General features: G+C 35.6%; 1 protein-coding gene across 4 annotated transcripts in view; it reads right to left on the reverse strand.

Annotated features, from left to right (window-relative positions):
- The window catches only part of ATF7IP (activating transcription factor 7 interacting protein), a 136,328-nt gene that overhangs the window by 84,551 nt on the left and 24,361 nt on the right, over window positions 1–27,416 (reverse strand). For all 4 annotated transcript variants that reach the window (XM_063308585.1, XM_063308586.1, XM_063308587.1 and 1 more), the window contains one exon: window positions 18,191–19,278. In XM_063308585.1, coding sequence (XP_063164655.1) covers window positions 18,191–19,271 — 1,081 coding nt within the window. In that variant the 5' untranslated portion in view covers window positions 19,272–19,278. The remainder of the gene's footprint in view (window positions 1–18,190; window positions 19,279–27,416) is intronic.

Raw genomic sequence — 27,416 nt, forward strand, 5'->3', positions numbered from 1 at the left:
AGGGCAGCGAATGCCTATCAAACTTTTGCTGTAAATTGAGGACCCCAATTAATACAATGAATTTGGGCAATCTATTAAATCTAAACGTTTGAAGAAAAAGGAGGAACAAACAAAGAATAGAACAGACTGATAATAACCAATATCATATCTTACCCGTGAGAGCATGATAATCAGAAAACTAAGACCACAGATATTTTCTTCCACAATTTGACATGTATAATCAATCACAAATTGTTATCAAGCTTGCTAGGTAATGTAGGTTCTCTTTAATTTACAGATATGAGAATTCTTGAGATACTGTATGTAGTATTTTGCACAAAATAAAATACCCTGCAGCTGGATTATAACAATTTATACACTGGAGGCCTAATAAAATACTCATTTCTAGTGAAGCAAAACCACATTCTAGCAGTTGCAATAATAACTGATAAGTCTAAGGAATTTTCCTGGCTAGCAGCTCCTTACTGATGGTGTAGCTTTAAGTTACGGTAGTAGTAAAATACGGGTGTGTAACATTATCTCCTTTCTGGAAGCTTGTAAAAGTATCCCTCCATGGTAGTGTTAGAAATATCTATCTCTACAATAAATGGAACACCAGAGTCAAGGTATTTCATAATGGGCCTAGATGTAAATTCTTTATATTAGACAGCTTGCTGTAACTGTCAGACAGAATGCACTTTTTGTCTCCAAGAAGATTGTATGCAGTGATACACACAAATAATGAAATAAGCCACCTATACAAACTGATGAAACTAAAGTATTTTTGAAAATTTTGAAAAACGTTGATATTTTGGGGTAGACTTTAGCCTCATCATTCACTGACTATACTTCAACGAGTGGAGAGAGCTACAAAAGGTACATCTAAATCAAATTTCTCTACTTCAGCAAACTAGATTTGCATTTAGGAATAAAATCTTCATTAGTGTCTCATAGCCCTATCAACTAGATGATGAAGCAGCAATCTAAGAGGTATCAGAATATGCTATTCATAAAATGTTGGAAGACCACTGAGGAATTACGTGAAAGAGTACCACAGTGTACTTGTAATACCTGTATCTTGTTTGAAATGAGGGTTAGGAAAGGATCCAGGAGGGAAAGAAAGGAGATAACGGTTCTGAATAGTAATCTTGTTCAGAATTCTGAAACTGTAACAGAGCTAGAACTTTCCTCATTTTTCTCCACAAAAAGTAATGGAGTGGTGATGAGGCAAGGGAAGACTGAATTGACCTCTGTTGTAGGTTTTTTTATAGGAATTCATGGAGTGCACCTGTTTCAAGCACAGAAAATAAATACAGATGCCCAAATGCATGTGAGGGTTGGGGATTAACTTAACAGTGCAAGTGTAGGAGCTACGTGATGAAAGCTGATTTGCTTCATCCTTACCAAAGATATCTTTAGCATGCAAATTTTTAGCCTCAGGAACACTGTGTCATAACTGTATTTGCGCTGAATTAATTCTTTGTTCCCTCAAGAGACCCCTTCTTAACAGTATACCACTTCCTCAAGACACCATCACAAGACCCCACCATCCTAGATAATTTCCATCCAGTTTCTAACCTTCCCTTTTTAGGGAAGCTTCTAGGGAAGGTGGTCGTGCTGCAGCTTCAGTGGGCCCTGAAAGAAACAGATTAGAAGTAGATTATCTGGACCCCTTTCAGTCAGGGTTTAGGTCTTTGTATGGGACTGAGATGGCATTGATCGCACCCTTGGATGACTTCTGGCAGGAGTAGTATGGGGGTGATGTGTCCATCTTTGCTCCTCTTGACCTCTCAGTGGCTTTTCTTAAAATATTTTTAAGAGTATTTTTTAACTACAATAGTAAAATATAATACAAAAAAGAAAAAGAAAAATAGAATGAAAGGTGCACGAAAGCAAAAAAGAAAAAATACAAAGAGAAAAGAAAAAGAGAGACTTCCCACCCTCATCACAAGTATAAACAGTTTCTCTATCTTTTTTTTAATGTGATTTTTATTGAAACTTAAAAAAAAAAAAAGACAAAAACTAATACAAACCAATATAAAGGAAGAAAAAAGGAAAAAAGCAAAGAGAAAGCAAAAACTGCAAGGAAAAAAGTTGAAGAAAAATAGAAAAGAAAGAAAAGATACGAAGAAGTAGCTTCTGATATTCTTCACAGCAGTTATAAGTACAATTATATTTTAACCTTTCTCTCTAAAGTTACGTAATACTCTTCTTTTTATAATCTATCCTGTCTAATAATCAAAGCCATAAATCACAAGTTCATTTTTTTATGTTTTCACAAAAAGTCCATAAGAGGTTTCCAGTCAGTTTAACTATATCTTCACTGCCTCTTAATTAACACATATAAAACTCTTCATCCCATAACTCAACTCTTAACTATAAGCAACATCTTTTGCAATCCACATCAGCAAAAAGTCTACAATAATATTAGTTAACAAATATAAAACTCATCGTTCCATATCTCAACTCTTAACTATAAGAAAATACAGTACACGTCTTTTCCAGTCCAGATATCAGCAAGTCCAGAAAGAACCACCCAAAATAACACGTCCCGTTTTAACCCTGATCAAATAAGCCAGCTTTATGTTCCTTCCTCTTGCATAAAACAATCTTGCTCTTTATTCCATTCAAATGATTATTGTCCCTTGTCTCAAAGCCTATTTTTAAGTCCATCAGAAAAAAATTATTCCAACTACTCTCTTGAATTGGCATTTTTATTTCCTTCTTAATTTTTAAAGCCCCATCTGATTTGGGGGGGGGGGGCATATCCAGTGACAAATTCTTGTTCACACTGTTCTCCACAATCATGTCAAATAAGTTTTGTTCCAATCTTTTTCTGTAACAGCTTCTTCTGGGAACAGAGTGTTCATAAGAACACACAACACAGCTGACATTGTTGACTCAAGTCCTGGTACCATTCCTCAGAAACATCTCTGAACACCATTATAAGTTGCTTATGTTGTTATATCTCCAATACTGAAATTCATTTTTCTTTTCCACAAAAATGCATTTATTCTTTAAAATTAATTTCAAAGTCTTAATATTCAAAATCAAATATTCTAACTTTTTCTGAGCCCTTAATCCATTTAAAACTTTCTACAGACAAAAGCTTGTGTTCCTTTTTGCTGTCTATTTTGAATTCATTTTCTTATATTAAGGATTGAAGGCACTTACCCGATGTTTCCAGCCTTGTCATTTTGAACATGTCTAACTTCTTTAAAGCAGTTAATATGCAATTTCTGAAAGTGGTTAGCAAAGGAAGTGCAAACTTAGTGTCCTTTAAAGGCTCCAAGTGAGGCTGGAGCAAGAATGCCAAATTCCCTTCTCCCATCCTCCAGAGACCACTGCCTTGCAGTCTCCTCATGAGGAGCAACCATATGGAGCACAATGTGGACATTTTCATGTCCTCTCTTTCTCCAGAGGTCAGAGGAGCTGATCTACTCATCAGCTCCTTGTTCATAGCTGCAATCACTGGCTCTTTTTGTTGAGCCAGCTCAGCCTGCCCTTTCTTCCCCAGAAGTTGACCTCTCAGTGATTTTTAATACCAGCAGTCATGGTATTCTTCTGGGGCAGCTCTGGGGTGGGTGACACAGTGTTGTACTGGTTCTCCTCCTTCCTCTAGGGTCAGTTCCAGTCAGTGTTGATGGGGAGATTGAGCTTAATGGACTTAAATCTATTGTTGTGGGGATATATGTACCAAATGAGGATAAAAGTAAATATTTTAGACACCTTCTGAATGAATTACCTGAAAACATGCAAATGTGAGTAGATTAATAGGTACCGCTTTGGCGGGCAGGTAACGGCGTTCCGTGTAGTCATGCTGGCCACATGACCACGGAAGTGTCCACGGACAAACGCCGGCTCTTCAGCTTTGAAACGGAGATGAGCACCGCCCCCTAGAGTCGGACACGACTGGACTTAATGTCAAGGGAAACCTTTACCTTTACCTAACTTCCCCACAATTGGACAGGACACCTGAAAAGGAAATTAAGCTTAAACAAGAAGACTCCCACAGGCTTTTTTTTGATATGACAGAAAAGTTGGCATTAATCGACTCCTGGCGACACAAAAATGTACTGGCAAGGGAATATAACTTTTACTCAGAAAGACATAAATCCTTTTCAAGAATTGACATGATATGGATCTCAAATAACTTAGCCAACAAAATATGTAAGGTTAATATTCTACCAAAGACTTTTTTCTGATCATAATCCAGTAAGTTTGAAAACAAAGAGACCTTTTATGGCTTTTAGATGGAGGCTGAACGAAGCTATTTTACAAAGAGAAAATGTTCTGGCTGATTGCAGGAAGAGTTTAAAGAATTTTTTTTGATATCAATTTGGACGAAGAGATTGACCTAAAAACTGTCTGGGACACCAGTAAGGCAATTATGAGAGGTCATCTTATCTACCATAACTAATATAAAAATGAAGTCTAAACAAAAAATGCAAATCATCTTGGATCAAATTAAAGTAAAAGAAATTGCGTTACAGAAAAACCCAGTGGAAACTGATATTTTACATCAACTTAAATTACTACGCCAACAATTATCTATGATGACTGTGAGGGAAATTGAAACAAAACTGAGTTATGTTAAACAGGGAAACTTTGAGTTTGCCAATAAGCCTGGAAGATGGTTGGTGTATAAATTAAGGAAGGAAAGAGAAAAGAAAATTATACTAAAAATTCAAGAAGGAAATACTGAAATATTGGATAATGATGGAATTAAGAAATCGTTTTACAACTTTTTTTCCAATTTGTACAAAAGAGAAGAAGTCTCTCTGGAAAAGAGATGAGTATTTGGAGAAACAAAAATTACTGAAACTCTCATAATCACAGAAATCATCAATGAGCAATCCCAAAAGTTCTTTGGAAATAGTGGAGGACATAAAAAGAACCAAACTGGGGAAAGCACCTGGTCCAGATGGCTTCCTAGCATTGTATTATAGATGCTTTGAGGATCAGCTTCTTCAGCCCTTTCAAAGACTGATGAATGCTATTTTGCAGGGCTCTGCAATGCCTGACTCTTGGAAAGAAGCCAATATTGCACTCGTACCAAAAGACGCCCAAGATACTACTATAACTAAGAATTATAGACCAATTTCTTTGTTGAACAACGACTACAAAATATTTGCTTCAATACTGGCTGAAAGAATGAAGAGAATTTTACAGGACTTTATTCACAAAGATCAATGCGGATTTCTACCCAAAAGACAATTAAGAGACAATGTGAGAATAGTCTTGGACATTACAGAATATTTACAGCACCATAATAAACAGCAGGCAGCTCTCATCCTTCTAGATACAGAGGCCTTTGACAATTTGAACTGGACTTTTATGTTCAAAGTTTTGGAAAATATGGAGTTTGGAGACAATTTTATACAAGGAATTAAATCAATTTATATGCCTCAAAAGGCACGTATTATTGTAAATGATGATCTAACTAAGCCCTGCCACATACAGAAAGGAACAACGCAAGGATGTCCTTTGTCACCTTTACTCTTTATCCTAGTTTTGGAAGTCCTGAACAGAGACATTAGACAAGATGATCAAATAAAGGGTTTGAAAATAAAGACGACGGTCTTCAAACTGAGGGCATTTGCTGATGATTTAGATTTAATACAAGACCATTTGAATGTTGTTGAACATCTGATGAAGAAATTAAAGGAATTTGGGCCACTAGCTGGACTGAAAGTAAATTTAAAAAAAAAGATGTTGATCAAGAATATGACTGCACACAATCAAGAAATGTTGTTGAGTAGGACTGGTTTTGTAATTGGAAAAAAGGTCAGATATTTGGGGGTGACATTAACAACTACGAACAACAGATTGTTTCAGAATAATTATGTTAAATTGTGAGGCAAAGTTAAGAAAGACTTGGTAAGGTGGGAAAAAGTACAACTGATGGGTTGGATATTGGTGATTAAGATGAATGTTTTGCCCAGAATGTTGTTTTTGTTCCAGACAATACTGATTTTGACAACAGACCTACCATTTAAACAATGGCAGAAAGATATCTCTAAGTTCATTGGGCAACGGAAGAAACCAAGAATCAAATATAAACTGTTACAAGATGCCAAAGAATGAGGAGGTCTAGGTTTGCCTGATTTGAAATTGTATTTTGCTGCCTGTTGTTTGCTATGGATTGGGTGACCTTGAAGGACACAAAATCATTGGAATTAGAAGGACACTTTCTACTTTGGATGGCACACCTACTTGTGTTATGACAAAGTTAAAGCCAGTAAAGATTTTAAAAATCATCCTGTTAGGTGTGCCATGCTGAGGGTTTGGAATAAATATAAACCAATATTGTCCCCTAATGTACCTATGTGGTTGTCACCTCAAGAAGCTTTTTTCAGAAGAGAGGTGACAGGTAAACCATGCTGGTTGAGATATGAAGATTTGCTGAACTCTGAAGAAGGGATACCTAAATTTAAAACAAGGGAGCTGCTAGAATTGGAGGGTTACGCTTGTCACTGGTTTAATTATGCACAACTGTCAGAAAGGTTCAATCTGGATAAGAAAGTACGTAATTTTGTTCATGAAAAAACACAACTTGACATGGAACTTTGTACAAACGATGAGCATCTAATTAAGAAAACGTATAGAATGTTGTTGCAATTGAACTTAGAAGATGACTACGTTAAAGACTATGACTAAATGGGCTAAGAATTTTGGGTACAATATTATGATTGAACAATAGGAGAATATGTGGAACAAAGGTCTGAAATTTACTTTGAACTATAATTTGAAAGAGAATTTTTATAAAATGATCTACTCCCAATAAGCTGTCTAAAACGTATAATGGGCTATCAAATGTCTGTTGGAAATGCTCACAGGGGGAAGGAACCTTCTATCATTTATGGTGGACTTGTGGAAAAGCTAATAAATTCTGGAACCAAATATGTAGTACTCTTCAAAAGATTCTTAAAGTGGACTTACAATTGAAACTGGAGCTGTTTCTCTTGGGCTTGATGGACCAACAGTTTGTAAAGCAACGTGGAACTCTGTTCTTACATATGATAACAGCAAGACTCCTATATGCTCAAAGATGGAAGGATGCACAAATTCCCTCAATGGAGGATTGGATGATTAAGTTGATGGAATTGGCACAAATGGTTAAGCTGACAGCACTGATAAGAGAAAACACTGTAACTAGATTAGTTTCCATCTGGAAGCCGCTCCTGGACTATTTGCTTTTAACGCAAAAGAATGAAGTCTTGATTTTAGCTTTTGATGACTGAATAGTTTGATTTTAGAGATACAAGGTTACTAAATGTTTAATTAATAGTAAGGGATTAACTTTTAAGTACTTTTACACCTGTGCTGGAAAAGGTAAGAAGGATATGCTTTTTTGCTTATTCCTGCACCGTTTTAGCTTTTCCTGTTTCTTTTTTAGACTTGTATTCTGTCGGTCTTACATTCTACATTATGTGTCTTAATTATATCTTGAACAATTACTAATTAATAAAAAAAGGAAAAAAATAAGCAAGAACAAATAATATTCAGAGCCAGTAAAACTTTATATAGAAAAAGGGCATTCTTTATCCTTTTCCTCTGAACTTCCTAGGTGCATTCATTTGATCATCACTATAAATAAAATGTTGGACTAGAATCATAGTACTGGGGGGGACTGCTTAGGCCATCAAGTCTAATTTTCTGCTCTCTACAGGAATTTAAACTGAAACGTCCATGACAGGTACCTGGATTGAATCTGACTTAGTAAGAGTCACTATGCTGTTATGATGTATATTTTTAAACAGTTCTCCCCATTCCCCTGGAAACTTTGTGCAGGATTTTGCTGATGGTGAAAAATATTGAAAACCAAAGCAATACATGAATACATTTCGACAGAAGACAGCAGGATCCTGTGAGGAAGAAAGGTAAACTGGCAATCTCCAAGTTCTGTTAAGAGCATATTTTGTCTAGGGACTCACCCATTTACATATACAGGAGCAGCCTATTTATTTCTAGAACAAGAAATATCAAAATCTCAATAAATCGATTTTTCAAATATCTTTAAAAAAAAGAAAAAGATGAGAATGTATAAAAAACACCCTGGCGTTCTATTATCTTGGAACTGGGAGAAGCAATTAATCTGTCTATAGAGCACAAGTCAAAAGAGGGGCATTCATCATGCTGCAATTTCATGGAAATCTCCAGATGTAGAACATATTCTCCATCTAGAAGAATAGATGGAGAAGAGTGGTTACTCAGCTACACTACATAGTGTTCATGATCTCTTCGTGCAATCTGATAAGAGGAGGATGTTTCTCCACACGTGTCATTTACATGTGGCTTTTTTCTGAAGACTCTTTGATATGAATTAGCCGTGATTATTTAAATAGGCTTTTCTCATGTTGGTTCACACCTGTAGGTAATACCTATACACTTGAAATGATAGTACTTTCAGAGCCAGTCATACTGTCCCCAGCTCCAGTAGGAATATCATCATCAGCAGTGGCAATGTATGATGGGATCACATTCCTGTACAACACGGTTTTGGAAATGGGCTCTCATCCCCAATAAGGTTGGCATCTGTAGTCACCATGGGACCGTTCAGACAGTCCCTTACACTTTGGTCACTTGAGTGTAAGGGACTGTCTGGAGGGTCCCATGGTGACTACAGATGCCAGCCTAATTGGGGATGAGAGCCCAATTAGTGTTCTAATAGTTTTCAAAACACCCCTCTTTTGACTTGTGCTCTATAGACAGATCAATTGCTTCTCCCAGTTCAAAGATAACAGAACACTATTTAAGGTAGTACATTTGTGATGTAGACATACAGTTACAAGGTCCAGTATTATACCGAGACCCATAGTAGTGTGCACCTGATACGCTTTACATGAGGCTGCCCTTGAAAACCACTTGGAAGCTGCAACTAGTACAGAATGCAGCAGTGCTGGCAATTATAGTCATGCCACATCATGCCCATGCAATAACTTTGTTTTGTGAGCTGCACTGGATATCTTTAGGGTTTTGTGGATATTACAGATGCTGAGTTGAGTCTGACAGGATATTTTCTGAAGCGAAATTGGTTGTTCCCACAGGTGAACCTGAGGAACTTCTAATGGAAACATCTGAATGAAATGTATAAGCAGGAACTGATCAGATCCACCAAGGCTAGGAAGTCATATGGTTATGATAGCATTAACCTTAATGTCTCTTCCAATATGCTGGTGCATGATACACTTTTTCAGGAGCCTGAGATTTAGGATGTCTCTCCAAATTCCTTGGTTTGTTTTTTTAAAGCTCCATAAAGAAGATGCAAATCATACTGGAGAAGGCCTCTTCTGTAGGTAAATTCTCTACTGTGCAAATGTTCAGTAAATGCTTATTGCCTGCTTCATCCTGAAACATTTGTTTTGGGGATAGATAATGGCAAGATCCTGTCTGTTTTTCTTGTAAATCTCAGCTACTACCCCTACCAAACTATTTCTTCTGCCCACCTCTTCTTGCATGTATGCTCCCAGGAGTGCCAGACTTTTGCATTATGCTCAGTTTGGAGACAGTGGAATCAATTTGAGATGTATTTCCTCAGTTCTTGCATTTTCTGCTTTGCCTGCTTGGTATGTGTTGTCAAGACTAGAAAATCTCATGGTTGTTTCTCTGTCAGAAAAAAGTCAAGATGCAGTTTCAGCATGACATGATCACACGTCTTCTGTATTCACTCTTCTCCTTTGTTGCTGATGGTAAGGTTTTTTTTTCTTATTCTTGCTTTCAAAGATTCATTTTGACTCCCGCACTAAACAGCTTCTTCCCTGAGAAAGTCTTTCCTGTGAGGTTAGCACTAATTGATGGTCCACCTTCTAATGTTTGAATACAGATCCCACAGCTTCATGAAGCCATGAATATGGCTACAAACTATGAACAGTCCAACAGGTTCTGCTTGTCTGGCTAGTTTGTTGATGCTTTGCCTCAGGTGTTTAGTTTCTGTCTAGAAGAAGCTCAAGCTGTAGCAGTGATGAAGAAACAGCTGCAGCCCTGACTACTAGTAATGATATTTCATGGGCTCACTTCAACATACTGTCTATTCCTCATTTGAGTATCCTCATAAGTGTCTCCTCTCCTTTTGAGACTATTAATTTGGAGATTAGAGCTCCTCCTAGTTCATCAATACTACAAGTATTGCTAACCATTCCTTGATCTCTCTGAGTGGAAGGTACTGCTTATTTGTAACATAAAGGATGCCCTAACTTTGGTCAGCTCCATCTGCTCCTTAATTATTTCAGTTAAGACATTCAAAAAGGGAACACTGAGATCTGTGGAACACCCTGTAGATAACATCCCTGTTAATTCTTTCAGAGACACTGGCTGTTGGGTTGCTGGGATACAAGTGGAGTGTCTTGCTGACTTATTAAGCATTGCTGGGAATGTGTCAGCATTAAGCTCTAAAAGGGAGGTGAGCTTTGCATGATGTTCTCATCCAAAAACTGGTCCTCTCCCCATCTAAACTCAAAGAAGCATTCGACTCAGATATATTTCACAACCTTTTTCTCAGTTTCCCAAAAGAGTATTGAGATGCCTTCCTCATCATTTTAGGTATTTACGGCCAAGAACCCTCCCTCTATTTGTAGCACTTTCAGGATAGTTGTCACCCATTTTCCCAAGTCTCTTTTCTTTGTGTCCCTTGAATGCCTTGATCTCTTTCTTCCTTTGGAGCATGTCAAGGATCATGAGTATGTGGAAGATGGAAAAAAGATTTATTTGATGGGTTTCTGGAAAAAGGGGGTGACTTTCTTCCCTCTCGTCCTGCCTGTCTGGAGTAGCCTATTTAAACAGGTTTAAATTTGCATGTGACTCTGTTCTGGAGACTATCTTCCTTATCAAGAGGTATGTTCGCTGGAGCTCCCATGGCTGCTTGGGTTACACTTGGGTTAATACCTCTAACTCCTCTAGCCAGAACTGCCATGCTGGCTGCTGTTAGGCCAACCTAAGCCTTCCTTGTTTCATTCCTCTCTACCCCGTGCCATGTACACCACATCCAGGACATTCAGTTTTCCTGCCGCAATTCTGCCAATGGAAGAGAGAGAGATCTAGCACTTTTGTTTGTGGCCTGGAGAGGTTGGCTGCTGCTGTGCCCTCTTTTCTAGCCTTTGTTGGATCTGGCTGCCCACCACTGTTTGTGCTGTCTGATACATTGGCTTGTTGTTGTACGGTCACTGTTGTTGGTGCAGTGCCCCGTCTGATGCAGGAAGAACAGTTCTAAGTGGTCCATAGCCCTAATGGAGGCAGGTTTGTTGCTGGCATTTCCTCATTCTGCTACTTTGCTTAGTTATGTATGTTGCTTTTCTGCTTGGTCTGACCTTGTGACTAGCTAGACAGGCTGTTTCATCCTTCGCCTGTGTTCTTTGGTCTCTTATTTGTATTCCAATTAGGTGGCACAGTTGCTGGAAGGAGTCACTTTTGCTTGCTGCTTAGTTCTTTTTCTTCAGCCCTCCAACTGGAGTTCATGGAAAAGCCACTGCTTCCTAATACTACTTAGAAGAGGTGGAATCAAACCATTCCTATAGTCTTCAACTTCAGTGACATAATATTTGAGTGAGTGTTATGCTTTATTTTGGGCATTCATGGCAAATTAATGTAGTAACTCCCAATGGTTTAACAGCCTTCTTACTTAAGCTGGGAGAGACAGGTTAGAGAATATGGTCCTGGGAGACTAGAACACTCAAGCAAAGACCACTGTTTTTCATAATCACCAAGACAGTTTTAGGGTCAGATGACATATAAATTTGGCTGCATACTAAGAAAATCAGATGCCTTCCTCTACAGCTTCTCAACCAAAACTGAAGGTAAATGACTAGGGAGTATTTTCTAATGCGGTATCCTGTCTATAGAACACTTTCCCTGGGGAGCTTTTTTAATCTCTTTGGTTTGTTACTTTTATTTTTGAATTTATACTATGTCTGTTTATTCCAATACTTGAGGGAACTTACAGCAATAAAAAAGTACAAAACAGAAAAATTCAAATTAAAACAATTAAAATCAAAATCAAAACTAGTAATTAAAAATAACAAAGACTTAGCAAAAGATATTTACTTTTATCTACTTCTTAAATACTGGAAGAGTAGAAACTAAACGCATCTCCTCAGGGAGTAGATACTGTTTTTTATCAGCTGTCTTAAGTTTTTAAACATCTAGTTTGTTTGGCTTTCATTATATTATTACAAACTGCTCTCAGAATATTTAAAGGGTAAAGGTAAAGGTTTCCCTTGACATTAAGTCCAGTCGTGTCCAACTCTAGGGGGCAGTGCTCATCTCCGTTTCAAAGCCGAAGAGCCGGTGTTTGTCCGTAGACACTTCCGTGGTCATGTGGCCGGCATGACTAAACGGAACGCCGTTACCTGCCCGCCGAAGCGGTACCTATTAATCTACTCACATTGGCATGTTTTCGAACTGCTAGGTTGGCAGGAGCTGGGACTAGCAACGGGAGCTCACCCCATCACGCGGATTCAAACCGCCGACCTTCCGATCGGCAAGCTCAGCAGCTCAGCGGTTTAACCTACAGTGCCACCGCATCCCTCAGAATATTTATATTGATAGAAATTGACCAAAAACCCAGTCAGGATAAAGCAGGAATCAATATACACAAGCCAATATTGGAGCAAATGTATAACCTGAATGGGATCAGTTAACAAATTTGACAGTGCTTCTGTATATCATGGTGGTGGTATAACCAGAAGTCCTTTTATTACTTCAGGTTGGAATCTTATCTACAGTTTTATCTGGAAAATGGAGACCTAGTCACAATAATTAATAATATGGTAAAATCAGATTAAGCTACTGTATTATGTTCTACATATTACTAGTTTTGCAAAGTACTTAAAAATTGCAAGTAGCTATAACTAGACCAGCTAGTACTTCTATGAATGGAATACAAAGTATCATTAGAATATCATTTTTTTACCAGATTTCAAGATCTAATTAAAAGTACAAATATTCAGGTTAGACAAATATAAGTAACTTAGATATAAAAAATCTTACTTTACAACTTTCTTTACAATGTTTTATAAAAACTGAACATAGATCAAAAATATGATCATGAATATAACTTCTGATTATATTTTATTCTACTTGCTAATATGGAGATGGGAGATAACAGACATGATAACTGACCTTTCTCTAAAAAAAGCGAACAAAGTCAGTGTGTGCAGAAAATCATTCCTGTAGTTCTGAGGATTTGAATTTCTGGTCCTTAAGTGTATCACCTATCATGGCAGCAGACTATTAAGGAAATCCCACCTGGGAATACTTCAATGATGACTGAATGTAAGAGAGGAAAGTATGCAAAAAGGAGGTGGTGTAGCAAAGAAATGAAAATGTTTGTCCAAATCATGCTGAATGATATTGAAAAGAGCCTGTCTAAACATGAGGGAGATTCTTAGGTTATCATTTATTTGTTAGATTTATACCCCACCTTTCATTCAGGAGCTCAGGGTGGTATAGATAGTGCTCCCTACAACAACAGGGAATGGGCTGAGTGAGTGACTGGCACAAAGTCATCTATGAACCTCTGTGGCTGAGGTTGCAAGTCCAACCCTCGATCAGAATCTGGGTTCCCTGTTGCAAGTCCAACACCTTAACCACTACATCACACTAATATTCTCTTTCTCATGCTTCCCCACCCCTTACAGGTCTCTAGTCACAACTTTTGGATGGGTTTCTCAAGTTACAATTCTCATGTTAAAGAAAAACACAGAAGTTTTTACATTATGATAATCAATGAAGCTAAACAAAATAGGCAGATGTTTGCTTTGCAGTTCCACTTCTATTAGTGCGTGTCCCATAATGCTAACTACATGGAACTTGTATGCTTCGGTAGATCCACCTATTGCATCTTCACTGTCATCCTCAGTGCCATCATCTATGTCTATCATTTCAAAGTTCTCTGGCAGGTGTGTCATGTATGCCAGAAAGACTTAGTTTATTACCCATAGTTGCAAAAAGAAACTTGATCTTGCAGGAATAGGCTGGAATGTAATAATGAGTATATTGCAGTAAGAAGCAACTGATAAAATAGTTCACAAAAGTTGTGAAACTTACAGAAATGACACAAAAAAGTCACCTGAGGCATTCCAAAGGATCTTTGAGGAATTGGGAAAGAATGTTACAGCTACAATAACAGAATCAATAATTGACTATGTCAATGCATCATTTAAAAGAGATCTGAAAGAGATGAAAAAGAAAGTCGAAGAATCTATAGGATAACTAAGTGTAGAGGTGAAGCAAATTAAAGTCAAGGTGGAAATTTTGGAAAATAAAATAGAATTAATGAACAGAGAGGAAATACAAATATTAAGTCAAAAGATAAAAATGATGCAGATAATGGATTGCTACTGGCTTTACAAGAGAAAGAATCCTGTTTGAGACCAAGAATACAGAACTTATAAAACTTGGTGAAAATAGTAAGGAGAGGGTTCTTGAAGCCTTAACTTTTTTTAGGATGGGAGGAAGAAGATATGGATGGAGATCAGGTTCTATGACAACATCTTAATGTCAAGATTAATAATGTCAGAATACTACATAAGAGAAAGAGATACAAAATTTATTTGTTTGATCAGGGATAAGACAATAAGTACCTTTACAAAATACTGGAAACCCTTTATGGACTTTTTGCTGAAGATGGATAGAACTGAGTTAATGAATTTTGGATTTACTGATTGAAAAGGGCTGGATATGAGAAGAAATGTTCTATGTAATGTAATTTGAAATGGAAAGGAGTGACATTAAGTCTGTTTGTAACTGCTTTAAAGAAGATCAGAAGTCACTTCCTTAAATATCTTTCTTTCTTTGCTTTTTTCTTTTCTATTTTCTTTTCTATTTTTCTTCTATTTTAATTTTTCTCTTAATCTTATTTTGTATTACCATTTCCTAGTAAAATCTTCAATAAATTTTTTTTAAAAGAAGCTTAAAGAATTTCAAAGACCTGTTAAAAGAAACAAGAAATAGAGTTATAGCAATATCCAAAAAGACACTGAAGATGGAAACAGAGACAGAAAAACAAGCAGTCTTCCAAAGGACCCAACTCAAACTGGTATGCCAATGGACAGACAATAACTGATTCCAAGATCAAAGATGGAAAGAGTACTGAAACTCTGTGCAGTACAGATGTCAACATCCAAGATACCTTAGACGATTTTCTTTATTTAGAGGAACCACTTTTAAAGTGAAGATGAAATTAGATCAGCACTTTAATCATTACCAAATTGGAAGGCTATAGGAACTGATGGAATATCTCCAGAAATACGGCAAGCAACAGAAGAATCAGTAAAGTTTCTAACCAAACAAACCAAGAGTACAACACTGCAGCCAACAGACTGGAAGAGGTCAGTTTACATAACAATACCAAAGAAAGGAGATTTAACAGTGTGTGCACTATCATACAATATCCTTAATTTTACCTACTAGCGAAATAATGCTTAAGATCTTCCAACACAGATTAGAACCCTACATGGAAGGAGAGTTGTCAAATGCTACATGGGCTTCAGAAAATGCCAAGAAACAAAGACATTATTGCTGATGCACACGGAATAATTGACAAAGCCAAAGAATACCAAAAAGAAGTTACTATGTGTTTCATTGATTATAGAAAGGCCTTCAGTTGTGTCAAACATGTCAATCTGTGGAATGTATTTAGAAGAACAGGAATCTCAGAACATATCATTGTTCTCATGCAAAGCCAATATACAGTTAGGAAGAACATACAACATACAGTTGGGATAGAACGTGGCGCAACACATTGGCAAAGGGGTGAGACATGGCTGTATACTCCCTTTATTTATCCAACCTGTATGTGTAGTACATATTGAGGGAAGTTGGATTAGAAAATGTTGAAAATAATTTTAAAATTAGAGGAAAGAATATCAATCACCTGCACTATGCCAATGACAGTACTTTAATAGCTGAAAATGCAAATGATCTGCAAGCTCTAGTAATGAAAATAAAAGAGCACAGTGAAACAATGGGGCTAAGATTAAACATAAAGACCAAACTAATGACTATAGGTACATCAACCAGCCTTAGAACTGATAATTAAGATACTGAAGTGGACAGTTTTTGCCACTGTTGACTATCAACAGTGAAGAAACCAACAATCAAGAAATAAGCTGCAGACTAGCACTTAGTAGACTGTTAATGAAGGCCTTGGAAAAGATATTCAGATGTTGCAATATGGCTATACTGTACCTATGAAGATCAGAATTGTACAGACAATGGTTTCCCTTTTTCTAGCTTGAAGGTCTGAAAATATAACCAGGAGTAGGGCCTTCTCAGTAACAGCAAATATGGAACTCTCTCCCAAGAAATATTTGACTGGCTCTCACATTTATGGCATTCATGAGATAGCAAGTACTCCACCACAGACTGCTTTAAGTTTACACATTATTTGTTTTCCTTTTCTGTTGTTTCAAATATTCATATTATCTTCAAGCATTGATAGTTCTGTTGTAGATTTACAACTCCCCCCCCACCTTTTCAACTTCTGTTGTCAACTATTTTGAGCTCCTTCAGAGAAAGAGGGACTGTAAATAAAATGATAGATGAGATGTAGTAAAGGGATGGTATGGAAGCATTTTTCATGAATGGGACATTATGGCAGGCTGTCCAACTGGGGTTTGAGGATCCCTTCTTTGTTCAGGCACAGATTGCCTTCATCTAGTAAGATTACTCAGCCCTTTATGCAGTACTAGGGGATGGGACTGCCATGAAGAGGCGTGTCGGGAAAACCTACCAGTCAACTTAGTTACTACATTTGAATTCTACCCACAGTATTTTAAATCATTACATTTAGCTGCCCTGAAAACCTTGCAGCTAAGAAGCAGGATAGAAATTATTCAAATAAATAATAATCTTAATGGTTAACAATATAGGTATTGTATCTTACTGAATGCTGTTACTGTCCAGCCCAATTAAAGTCCAGCTCAAGATATCATTCCCAAAAGACCTTTGCCCTCCACTGATCAGGTAACTATCAGCACTACTCTTTAGATTAGAAGAAGCATTTGCTAATATTTAAAGAAGAAATGATCAATATTATTAAACTCAACTTTTGATCAAAAATTGACTTTTCATTTCCACATCTGTTTTAATCTGGTATGGCTTTTTAGTGTTAAGGTTTGGAATTTAAGTTATTTGTTTTATTGTTAAATAATTTAAATCATATACTGCACAGCTCAAATAGGGTCAAGGGCATTATATAAATGTTAAGTAAAGTAGAAATAGCTGTTTAATTTGAGCAATTTTCAATTTAGATGAGGTTAGAATTACACAGAAACTGGTTTTCTAACTCTCTGACATATTTGAAATACTGATCAACTGATTCTTCTCTGCTGTCTTGAAGAATTTTGGGGATTATTCCATACGTAGTTAAAATACTATTTAATCAGATTGCTCCAGAAGATGGCATTGTGTTATTTTGACATAAATTTTCTTCAGAGTTCAATCCTCTCCTCAACAGAATTTAATGCTGACAATCACACCAGCGTATAAGACTCTTTCAAGGCACACTTCAGCTATGGTCTTTTCTTCTCAATTAAGGTACTTCTCAACCCTCAGAAACAAAAATTCTTCAACAGTTTTTTTAAAATCAAACATAATTAGTAATTTCTATTACAAAATATTATTGCTGAGAATAAATCCTGCTCAAATTTCACTGTCCAAAGCAGATTCATAATAAGCGAAGTAGGAAAACAAGTAAAACTACAGCGTTAATATCAACTGATTACATTCAAATATTCTAGTAATGCACTTTGATCTTATATACAGCAACAAAATTCAGTCTATTCTGCACATAGTATAAATGTAGAAACAAAATTCAAGCACAAGTAGGTATCAACAGCATAGGTCAAATGCCTCTAGAATAGCTTTTAAGGCTAGCTGCATTTGCTGTAGATCTTATTTTGTGTGATTTGGCATTCTACAGTTGTTGGGAGTTGGGCGGCATATAAATTTCAAAATTATTACTATTATTGAAAAAGGCTTTGAAGTTTTGAGGAGTTTACTATTTCTGTGGTTACTGTATTATAATTACATTTTAATTTTTAAGAAGTCATATGATTTTGATCTTCTGACTTAATGTTTATTCTACATTTAATGCAGCTAATTTGTTATTTCACAGATAAGGCAATTATTTTATGCAAGAGATGCCTTTAAGTTCAAATACAGAGCTCTTCAGAATGACCATTTAAGATGGAGAAAAAAAGATGCCACTCACCTGGAGGATTTCCATGATTTGGCATTAATACTACAGCTCCTTTGTCACAACAAAGTTCTTCTTCATCAGAAAGAACCAAGAAAGCTTCTTTGGGTAAACTTTCATTGCTTTCATGTTTGGATGGAGAATTTAAACAATTTTCTACCTTTTCTTCCGGACTTAAGCTGGGAGTCTCCACAGGAAGCAAGATGGGTTGAGAGAAACAATTTAACTCATCTGCTGGGGCTAGCTTTTCTAAAATTGGAATAATTTCATCTGTTTCCATGCTGGCTGCATTTCCCAACATACCCTCAGTTAGTTCATCTACAGTTTTTTGAGCATTGGTCTCTAGAACATCTGCAGATTTGTTAATTTCATTCTCTGGACCTTCATCTATATTCAAACTACTAGATATTGCTTCCTCATCAATGTTCTCTTTTACAACAGCTTCCTCTGCACTACATTTTTCCTGCATAGGCAGTTCAGGAGTAATAGCCAGCTCATTTGTTTCTGCTGGTTCTATCATGTAGTCATTAATGTTACAGGTTACTTTATTTTCTTCTTCAGTCTGATTTGATGAGGCTTTCTGGTCCAAAGTATCTTCTACATAAACATCTTTATGATTCAGGTCATCTTTTATAATGATTTCTTCTTGGATGTCATTATCTTTATTACATTCAAGTACTTGACTTTCAGGTTCAGGGCTTAAAGATGGGCTACTGTTTTCATGATGTTGCTCAGAAACCACATTTTCTGGAGAAAGAGTTTCAAATTTTGCTGTTAAGTCACCATGCTGGTTTTCCTTGTTATCTGGACTTTTGACATCAGTGATTTCATCAGCTTCTATTTTTCTGTCTTCAGAATCAAGACATACATCTTCTAGGCCATTCACCTCTCTTTCTTCAATGCAGTCAGAATTTAGTAAAGGAGAGCTGATATCTGAATCCCCATTTTCATGTTTTCCATTTAACAGCTTCAGATCAGTGTTCTTCAAAAACTCTTCTTTTACTTTATATACACTTTCAAGCTGTTGTCTATCACTTGCGCGCATGGTTTTGCGGGCCTTAAAAACTTTTTTTTGAGGCTCTTCACTGTTTTCCATCTTGATTCTTAAAAAGTAGTTTTAGGACAAAAAGAAAAACAAGGAAAATTCATCAGTAAAATTTAACATTAAGCACAACAGGGTTTTTTTTTTTTTTGCAAAATCATTGGGGAAGATGATTTGGGACTTTAACAATGAATCTTATTGGAGCTTTTTGTGGCACAGAATTCCTTTTCATCTATTTCAGGAAGTCATCAAGAACTGGTAATGAAGTCAAATGTTGGTGGCACCATGCTGAAATTACATTATATAAATTGTCAACTTTCTAGACCAATTGTGATAGCAAGTCTGTACAAATTGGTAGAGATTAGAGGTAGTCCTTGCTTAACAACTGCAACTGGGACCAGAAACTCCATCGCTAAGCAGACATATGATCTCACTTCTGCTGGGATCATTAAGCAAATTACCCACGGTCGTTAAGCAAGACATCACATGAGCGTGACTTGGGATTTTACTGCCAACTTCTCCATTGACTGCTTGTTGAAAGCCAGCTGTGAAACACACAAATCACATGGGATGCTGTGGCAGTTGTAAGTGTGAGGACTGGCAGTAAAGTTACTTTTTCAGCACCATAACTTTGAATGGTCACTAAACAGGGCAGTTGTTAAGTGAGGTCTAGCTGTACCATCTCTGGTAGCAATGTCCAATGGGAATTCTTTCAGTAGAATTTTTTTTGAAAAAATGAAGAAATCTGAAGAAGCTTTCACTAGGAATTCTGCTGCATTTATTGTCCAAATATCCTAAGGCATTTAAACTGATGTAGCATAACATTTTAAGTAAATTCCTACTGCAGAAACATCACAAAAGATTTTTAAAAACTAGAATGCATCTTTCACTGGTATTTAAATGTTTGAAGAAAAGCTGTACAACACCAAAGAAAAAGCCTATATTGGATAAATATATTCAAATTTTATCTCCATTTATTAACCATAATTTCATAATGAGAACTATTTTACAAATATTGTTTTGATCAGAAATATAGATCTTTGAAATGTTTCTATTTCTCCCTAAAATTGTATATATAAATGCATGTATAAATGTTTCATTCCCTTTTGTGTGTATGGTTTTATTTATGTCCCTGGTTTATTTTAAAAACCTTCTTTAAAAAGCATTTTCTTGAAACGTTTCTTCAATTAAAAAAAAGCCCTCCCCCCAAAAAAGGTGGGGAGGACAGGGGAGGGAATATGTGCATTGCTACTAACATTTTACAAACCATCTGACTCATTTTTTCTGAAGAAGCCTGGGAAGCTTATCCTGAACATATATATATATGTCAGAGGGAATTACTATTATTATTTATTAGAGTTATTATAGCCACGTACTCCAAAAGACTCTGGGTGGCTTACAATATATCAAATACTGAATACAATTAAAACAATTAATGACATAACAACAAAATATAACAATCTAGACAAGAAAACAGCCATAATACAACAGGGGGTCCACAAACACAAACTCCAGGTCCTAAGGGGCTTTCAGAACTCTAGGAGAGTTCTGAACACATAACTCTGGGGAATGGTATTCCAAGGACAGGGGCTACAACAGAGAAGGCAACAAGGAATGTTTAATAATAAAGTAAATAGATGCAATGTAAATTCTTATATATAAGAATAGATCCCTCCTTCTCCCTCTCTCCCCCCTTTCTTTCTAACTAAAGGGTTGTATGATATTCCCTAAAGTTGAAATAAATGGAAGGGGATATGACAGAGGTGTACCTTCTTTGTTAGGTTTAAGGGCCTCACTTGGTCTTTGAATTGTGTGATAATAGCCATACCTTCAAAAGTAGGCAGGGTCAAGATAAAGAAGTGGATGGGGCCAGGGATATGTGTGTGTATAAATAATTTAAATTTAATTACAATAATTAAATAAAATTAATATTTAAAATTACAATTCAATTGTGGTATTTTTAAAGGCACATGTTGCCCTGTGGTGTGACTTTGTGCATCCCTGCCATATGAACCTTACATACACCAATTTGAAACCCATGGAAGAAATTAGGAATATATATGCAATTGAATTCATGTAAAAATAAACTGATTTTGACTTCACTTATAAAAACAGGAAATTATATTATTAGCTAATTTATAAGAAGAAAGTAGAATAAAAGCCTTATGATAAAAACACTATTTAAACAAAAACTTAATGTAAAATATAGCCCCCACTAATCCTAAAAAGCTGTAGCTGCATTTTGTCTCTTTCCTGAAATGGGCACAAAACTGAAGAGCTCAATTTTCCCTGTAGCACATACATTTCACACTACTGCTGTTAAGAAAGGTACACAGGATCAGATACAATAGTTAACACATTCATAATCCTTTTAAAAAGTTGATGAGTTTTCCAGATTTTCAGTATAGTGATATGTGAAACAGAGATTTAAATTAATCATTTATAACGGTATGTTACGGTTAGGATGATGAAATATAACCAATTATTTTTACATAATAATGTTAATTAAACATCCCTTTAAAATATCTGAACATACTGTTAAATCTGCACTCAAAATCTCTTAAGTATTAAACATATGATCCTGCAGAATCTATTGTTAAAGCTGACTTTTCTGTGTAACTGGAGATGGGGAAGAAGTTACAGCATTTCACTAAGTTTTCTCAACAAGCACCACTGCTTGCAGAACAGTCATGTACACTTTGCTCTTTGCTTGCTTTCTGAAGGAGAGATAAATCAAACAAAATTCCTTAATTTGATAATTGTTCTGCAAAGTAATATGCATTTTTTACCAAAAAAATCCACATGAATCTCATGAACAAAATTTTTTAGTTATGGTTCTGTAGCATAAAGGCTTTTGTAGCAGTATGTGTAATTTTGAATTTTTTTGGAAAACGAAAACTTTAAGCTAGTTAAAAAAAATTCCATTACTTAAAAAAAAAAAAAAACATCATGTACATTATGATGATTCAACTGTTGCCAAAGCCTCAGGAACTTTGTCATCAATACAAGCTTCTCCTAATTTTCTTTTTGCAAGAAAACTCTCCCTTTGTAATATGAAGTGTGAGAACTTATTTCACAAGATTACTTGAAGGTTTTGTTTTGAAGTATTTTGTGAAAATGCATGCACCATCTGTCAAGCTGTTAATTTCAAGCTCCTGCCAACTATCTTTTGAAAGGTACATTTGTCCAGCAAACAAATATTAAAATTAATGCAACCTGGGATGGTAGCAAATGCAAGATGATGCAAAATGTTATTACACACTCCATTGCCACCTGTTTAATTTACTATATATTTCAGAGTTCAGCCTACTGCTTTTGATGAGCTAAGCTTTTTTCAAAAAAGGTAAATGTTTGTAATACCTATTGTTCTTTACTGAATTAATATAGAATTACTGCAACTGCAAAGCACAGTAAGCAATTTAAGCTACCCTTTTGTTCATGCAAGTATCTATAAGTTCCTACAAGCTCCCCTAACCATATTTATCTGTATCATTAATAAGCTATTTTGATATGTAAATAAATTTAAGTATTATGACAATCATGTTACTGATTAATGGTCCCAAAACATTAAGTAAAGAATTCATGTTAATGTCAATTTTTGAGTAGAATGCAAGCATGTCCATCTCTCCTCCCATACTCAAGACGTGATCGACCACACATAGCAAAATAAAGATGTTTTGCAAAGCTATCTCAAGTTATTAGTAAAAACTAAATTTAAAGGACAATTTCAGGTCACAACCACAAGGGTGCACACTGCAGCTACTTAACAGATTTGTTGTTAGCAAAGAAATCAAGAAAAACCAAAGCAGTATGGAACTAGATCACAACCACTTTAAATAATTTGGTGATACCTATGCAAACCAATTAGTGATTCTCTATTTTGTTTTTTTTAGAATAAAATTGCTGTAAAAAGATTTCCCATTCTTCAAATAGAGCTCATATGCATATAGATCTGGTATAGTTAACTTAAAGTCATACATGAGAAACAGTAAAATAGAGATGCAGTATTTCTGCTTAATTTTTTAATCCAGAAAATGAATTGTGTATCTGCAATTTATATCCAGTGCATACAAAAACATAAAATAAGGACATTGTAATGAGCTTTGATCTCTTCCAATACAAATGATTCCACAGAATACAGGAAATTCAGGAAAGCTTCTATGACTTAATTCAATGGATTCAAAATCACCCACAATTCTTAGAGATATATCTTACCAAGAAATAAAGAGTTTCTGGAATTCAACAGTTTTTTGTTTTTTAAAGTTTTGCAGTTCAGAGCCAAATGACAAGTTAGGAGACAGAACTATGCAAGAAAATCTTACTTAGTTTTGCACAAGTTTATACTTCAGCCTATGTTTAATGAAGATCCTTCCATATCTAAATATTAAAACATTTGTGGCATTTAATTAAGTTACCACCACCAGAAGAAATTCTTTAAATCATTATCACTTTTACTTAGTGAAACGTTTAGTCAACATTGAGGTAATTTTCAGTACTTATTTGAGAAAATGAGTAACAAGTAACTTCTAGAGCGATACCCCAAAATGTCTTCGCCCTCATAATTATGAACTTTTCCTTTCCTTCCCTAATACTTTTTCCAAAAGCAAGTTCATTGCTACATGGCAACAAATATAAGTATTAGCATAGCTGCTATGGATTAGCCTATACTCATGAAGTCATGAAAACAGGTAAAAAACTTAGCCAATCACCTTCCAGTTCAAATGTATTTCGCCTGGCAACAGGGGAGACAGAGAAGATCATGAAAAGACAACAGTATAGACAGACTCAAAACATACTGCACACGGAAGTTCTATACATACTAAAAGTATTCTAGAAGAGCATTTCTATTACAGTTCCAAAAACAAAGTGTTTCTCCAACAAACACAATCTACTTATAGAAGAAAATTATACAAGCAAATAATGTTCATTGCTAAGTGGTTTTGCATGAAGTGTTGCCTGCAAGGTAATTAGGAAATCCTTGGCTGTGATATCATGTTCTAGATAAAGAACTATAGACTTTTCTAAAACTTCGCTCAGACACTGCCAAACAGCCCATTAAATGCAAATGTACACTTGCATAATGAACGCTGCTTTGATGTGTCAAGAATATATAAACATGGAGAAATGCACATTGATACATTTTGGAGTAACAGGCAATTTTCATACATAAGTATTACATAATCTTACTTTGTGTTGCTTGTTTTTTGCTTATGTTTTTTGTCTTACTTCCCCATTTATTAAGAAAAACCGGACTTCAAGGACTATAGTCTGTACAATGGTTTCCATTTAGAATGAACATAAATCAGTAGGAATAGAGATAGAACAGCAACAACAGTATTCCTACTTTTTGAGCTCTTGCAGTTTCAGAAGCACACTCAAGAGGGAGCTACTGTAGTCACACATTTAATTTGTGTGACTACGGCACAGGAAAAATAAATTGGCAACTGTGCTTTACTGTTACCAAACCCTTTCCTGTGAAAGTTTATCTTATCCAATTGGGTCAAGAAAGCTGATCCTGACCCACCAGTTAAAAACGTGAAATCTCATTTCTGCCTAGCAACAAGAAAAAGTTATAAATAGTACTGAACATTTAGACAGGGCTTGAAGAAAAATTAAACTGCTGAATATCTAGAAAACCGTATCATCTTTGACAGTATTTTGAGAATTTGGTGGATTAATTATATCATTCTTTAATATAATTCTAAGTGTAAATCTTCTATGTGAAGATTGAAAATTGTTGAACTAGAAGTTTCCATGCAACACGTTTTGAGGTTGTAAAATGGAGAGTCTAACCTAGATCTGAACTCGTATAATTTCAGTATCAATGATACTTTCCTTTTAGAAGCTTGTACATCTCCTTCAACCAGCACAAAAATAAGCTACTGGCATTGTCAGTTTCACATGCAGTAGGATTTGAGCCTGCTTCTGAGCAACTCCCAAAAATCCTGCAGGTGATTGCTAGAACACTGGAACTACTTAATTACAAGCTAGTTGAAATCCTATGCAAATCAATCATATTAATCAGTCATGGTTTATTGCTATTATTATTGGTTTATTCTCTCAGATATTTTTTCAACATGTATTGTACCTTTGTTAACCATCTCTGCATTATTTTCTTAGTTTGGATTGTGAATAAATTGCCCTCTCAGAGGACAGCAGCATGGTTACATAAGCATTCCTTTGTTTTATAAAGATGGTAAATAACATTCAGTGTAGTGTAATGGGAACCTGTGTAGTATAATGATTACAGTGGGAGTTCTTAAGTTGGTGATACAATGACCCCTTAAAATGATAAATGACTGCGTGCAACCTCTCTCATGAAGCCCAATAAAAGAAAATCTGTTGTGAGTGATTTAGAAATCTCTCAAAACCTGCTCCAGATTTTGCTGCCTGCTTGAAGGCTTGCCCAAGCAAAACAGGAAGTTTTGACAATGCTCTCATTGTGCCTTCACTAAGAAACTCATTTTGAAACAGCAAATAAATATTTGATACTAAAAGTTATACAGTATTTAACATTGTTTTTAACTAGGATGACAATGAGCCAACAAAAAGCAAAACCTGTAACTATACATATTTAAATTTTAGCTGCTTTCTTATGTGTGACTTTGTAATTATATTTCATACCTCATCTTATTATAGCCTTATGCCACCAAGTGTCACCTTCAGAAATCACAAAGGAAATTACGTAGAAATATATCAAAATTCAGAATTTCAGTATTAAGAAAGTAGCATTTATAAACTTCCAGAAAGCAATGATACGTTCTATTACAAGATACAACTTCAAATGTAAGTTGTTTCTACTGATTTCTCAGAAAAGCGTGTTGTCTGCCTACTGCTACTGTTTTCTTGTAAGATTTCGTCCGGGAAAATTAAATAAATCTGCTTCTACGTGCATAGCCACAGACAAAAGTGGCTTATACCAAGCCCTGTACAAAATAATAAATGTGGATCAAGTAGATGTACTTCAATTTTGGGAGACATGACAAATCAAAATTTGGTTACAATACAGACTTACCTCCCCCCCATCCCAGTTAACCTACAGATTTACCTTTCTATTAAAAATGACAATATTTTTTCTGAGTATTTTTAAAACCTGTCCTAACAAGAAGCCCCTGAAACCATGTTGCCATATTATCAGCAAACCAAGTAAGAGAAACTATACATAAACAAGACATAACAAGTCTAATGTCAGACAAATTACTGGATATTTGCATAATTCCATTGGTTGGCAGCTGAAGACTGGCTTGTACAAGCCCAGCAGCACCAGAGGCAAAGAATCAGCAGGAAGCAGGAAAAGATCTGCCCGGCAACAGGGCTAAAAATAGCATACCTACTAAGCACTAGTACTACTGTATGTGAAAACAGCAGAGCTCCATGGTATCTTCCTGTGACTCTCCATATGCAAAATTATACAAATACAGTGCTCTCCCATAACAGATCAGCAGATATCTTACATAGTTAACAACTTTTTATTCAATGTTTTAATTAGGCATAGAACACAAAAATAAAACGGCACTTTTTGCCCATTATTTCTTTTTTAGCATTAAAAACAGGAAATACAGCTCAATTTTTAGAAGTGCAATTAAATTTAATTGTATAATTTAAAAATGATAATGCTGTTAAGATTTTCATCAACCATTAACTATATGTACATATAATGCTACACATATAGACCTACCTATAATTTAATAGGGAGGCATTTAACAAGTTTGACTAAAAATATAAAACTTCATCGGTTAAATCACTCTCCTTCATTAAATAAAACCTCACTGCATTTGAGAAATATCTCCTTAGTGGAAAGAGAGGCTTGCCTTCCATGATGTATTATCATTCAAGCTTCAAATCAAAAGTTTCCTTCCGTGTTAAACAAATCAGTGTATTTCAGATTAAAAGTCTTTCTATTTTTAAATTCTCATTATCCTAAGCACATAAAAAATGAAGTCAAGCAAAATGAGCTTCACTTTAAAAAAAACCAGACATTTAATGATCAAATATCTACATATAGCAGACAGAATGTAAACAGCTTTTTATTTTCTTTGAACAGCTTGTTAAATAAGTGACATTAATACATGAAGCAAGGGAGAAACATGGTGGTTAAACCTGGTCTCTCTTCCCTTAAATAAAAGCAATTTTAACTCAATGGTAGCGCACATGTTCCGCATGCCTAAAATCTCAATCCCTGACATCTCCAGTAAAACA

The sequence above is a fragment of the Candoia aspera genome, chromosome 7, assembly GCF_035149785.1.
Source record: "Candoia aspera isolate rCanAsp1 chromosome 7, rCanAsp1.hap2, whole genome shotgun sequence".
Taxonomy (NCBI): Eukaryota; Metazoa; Chordata; class Lepidosauria; order Squamata; family Boidae; genus Candoia; species Candoia aspera.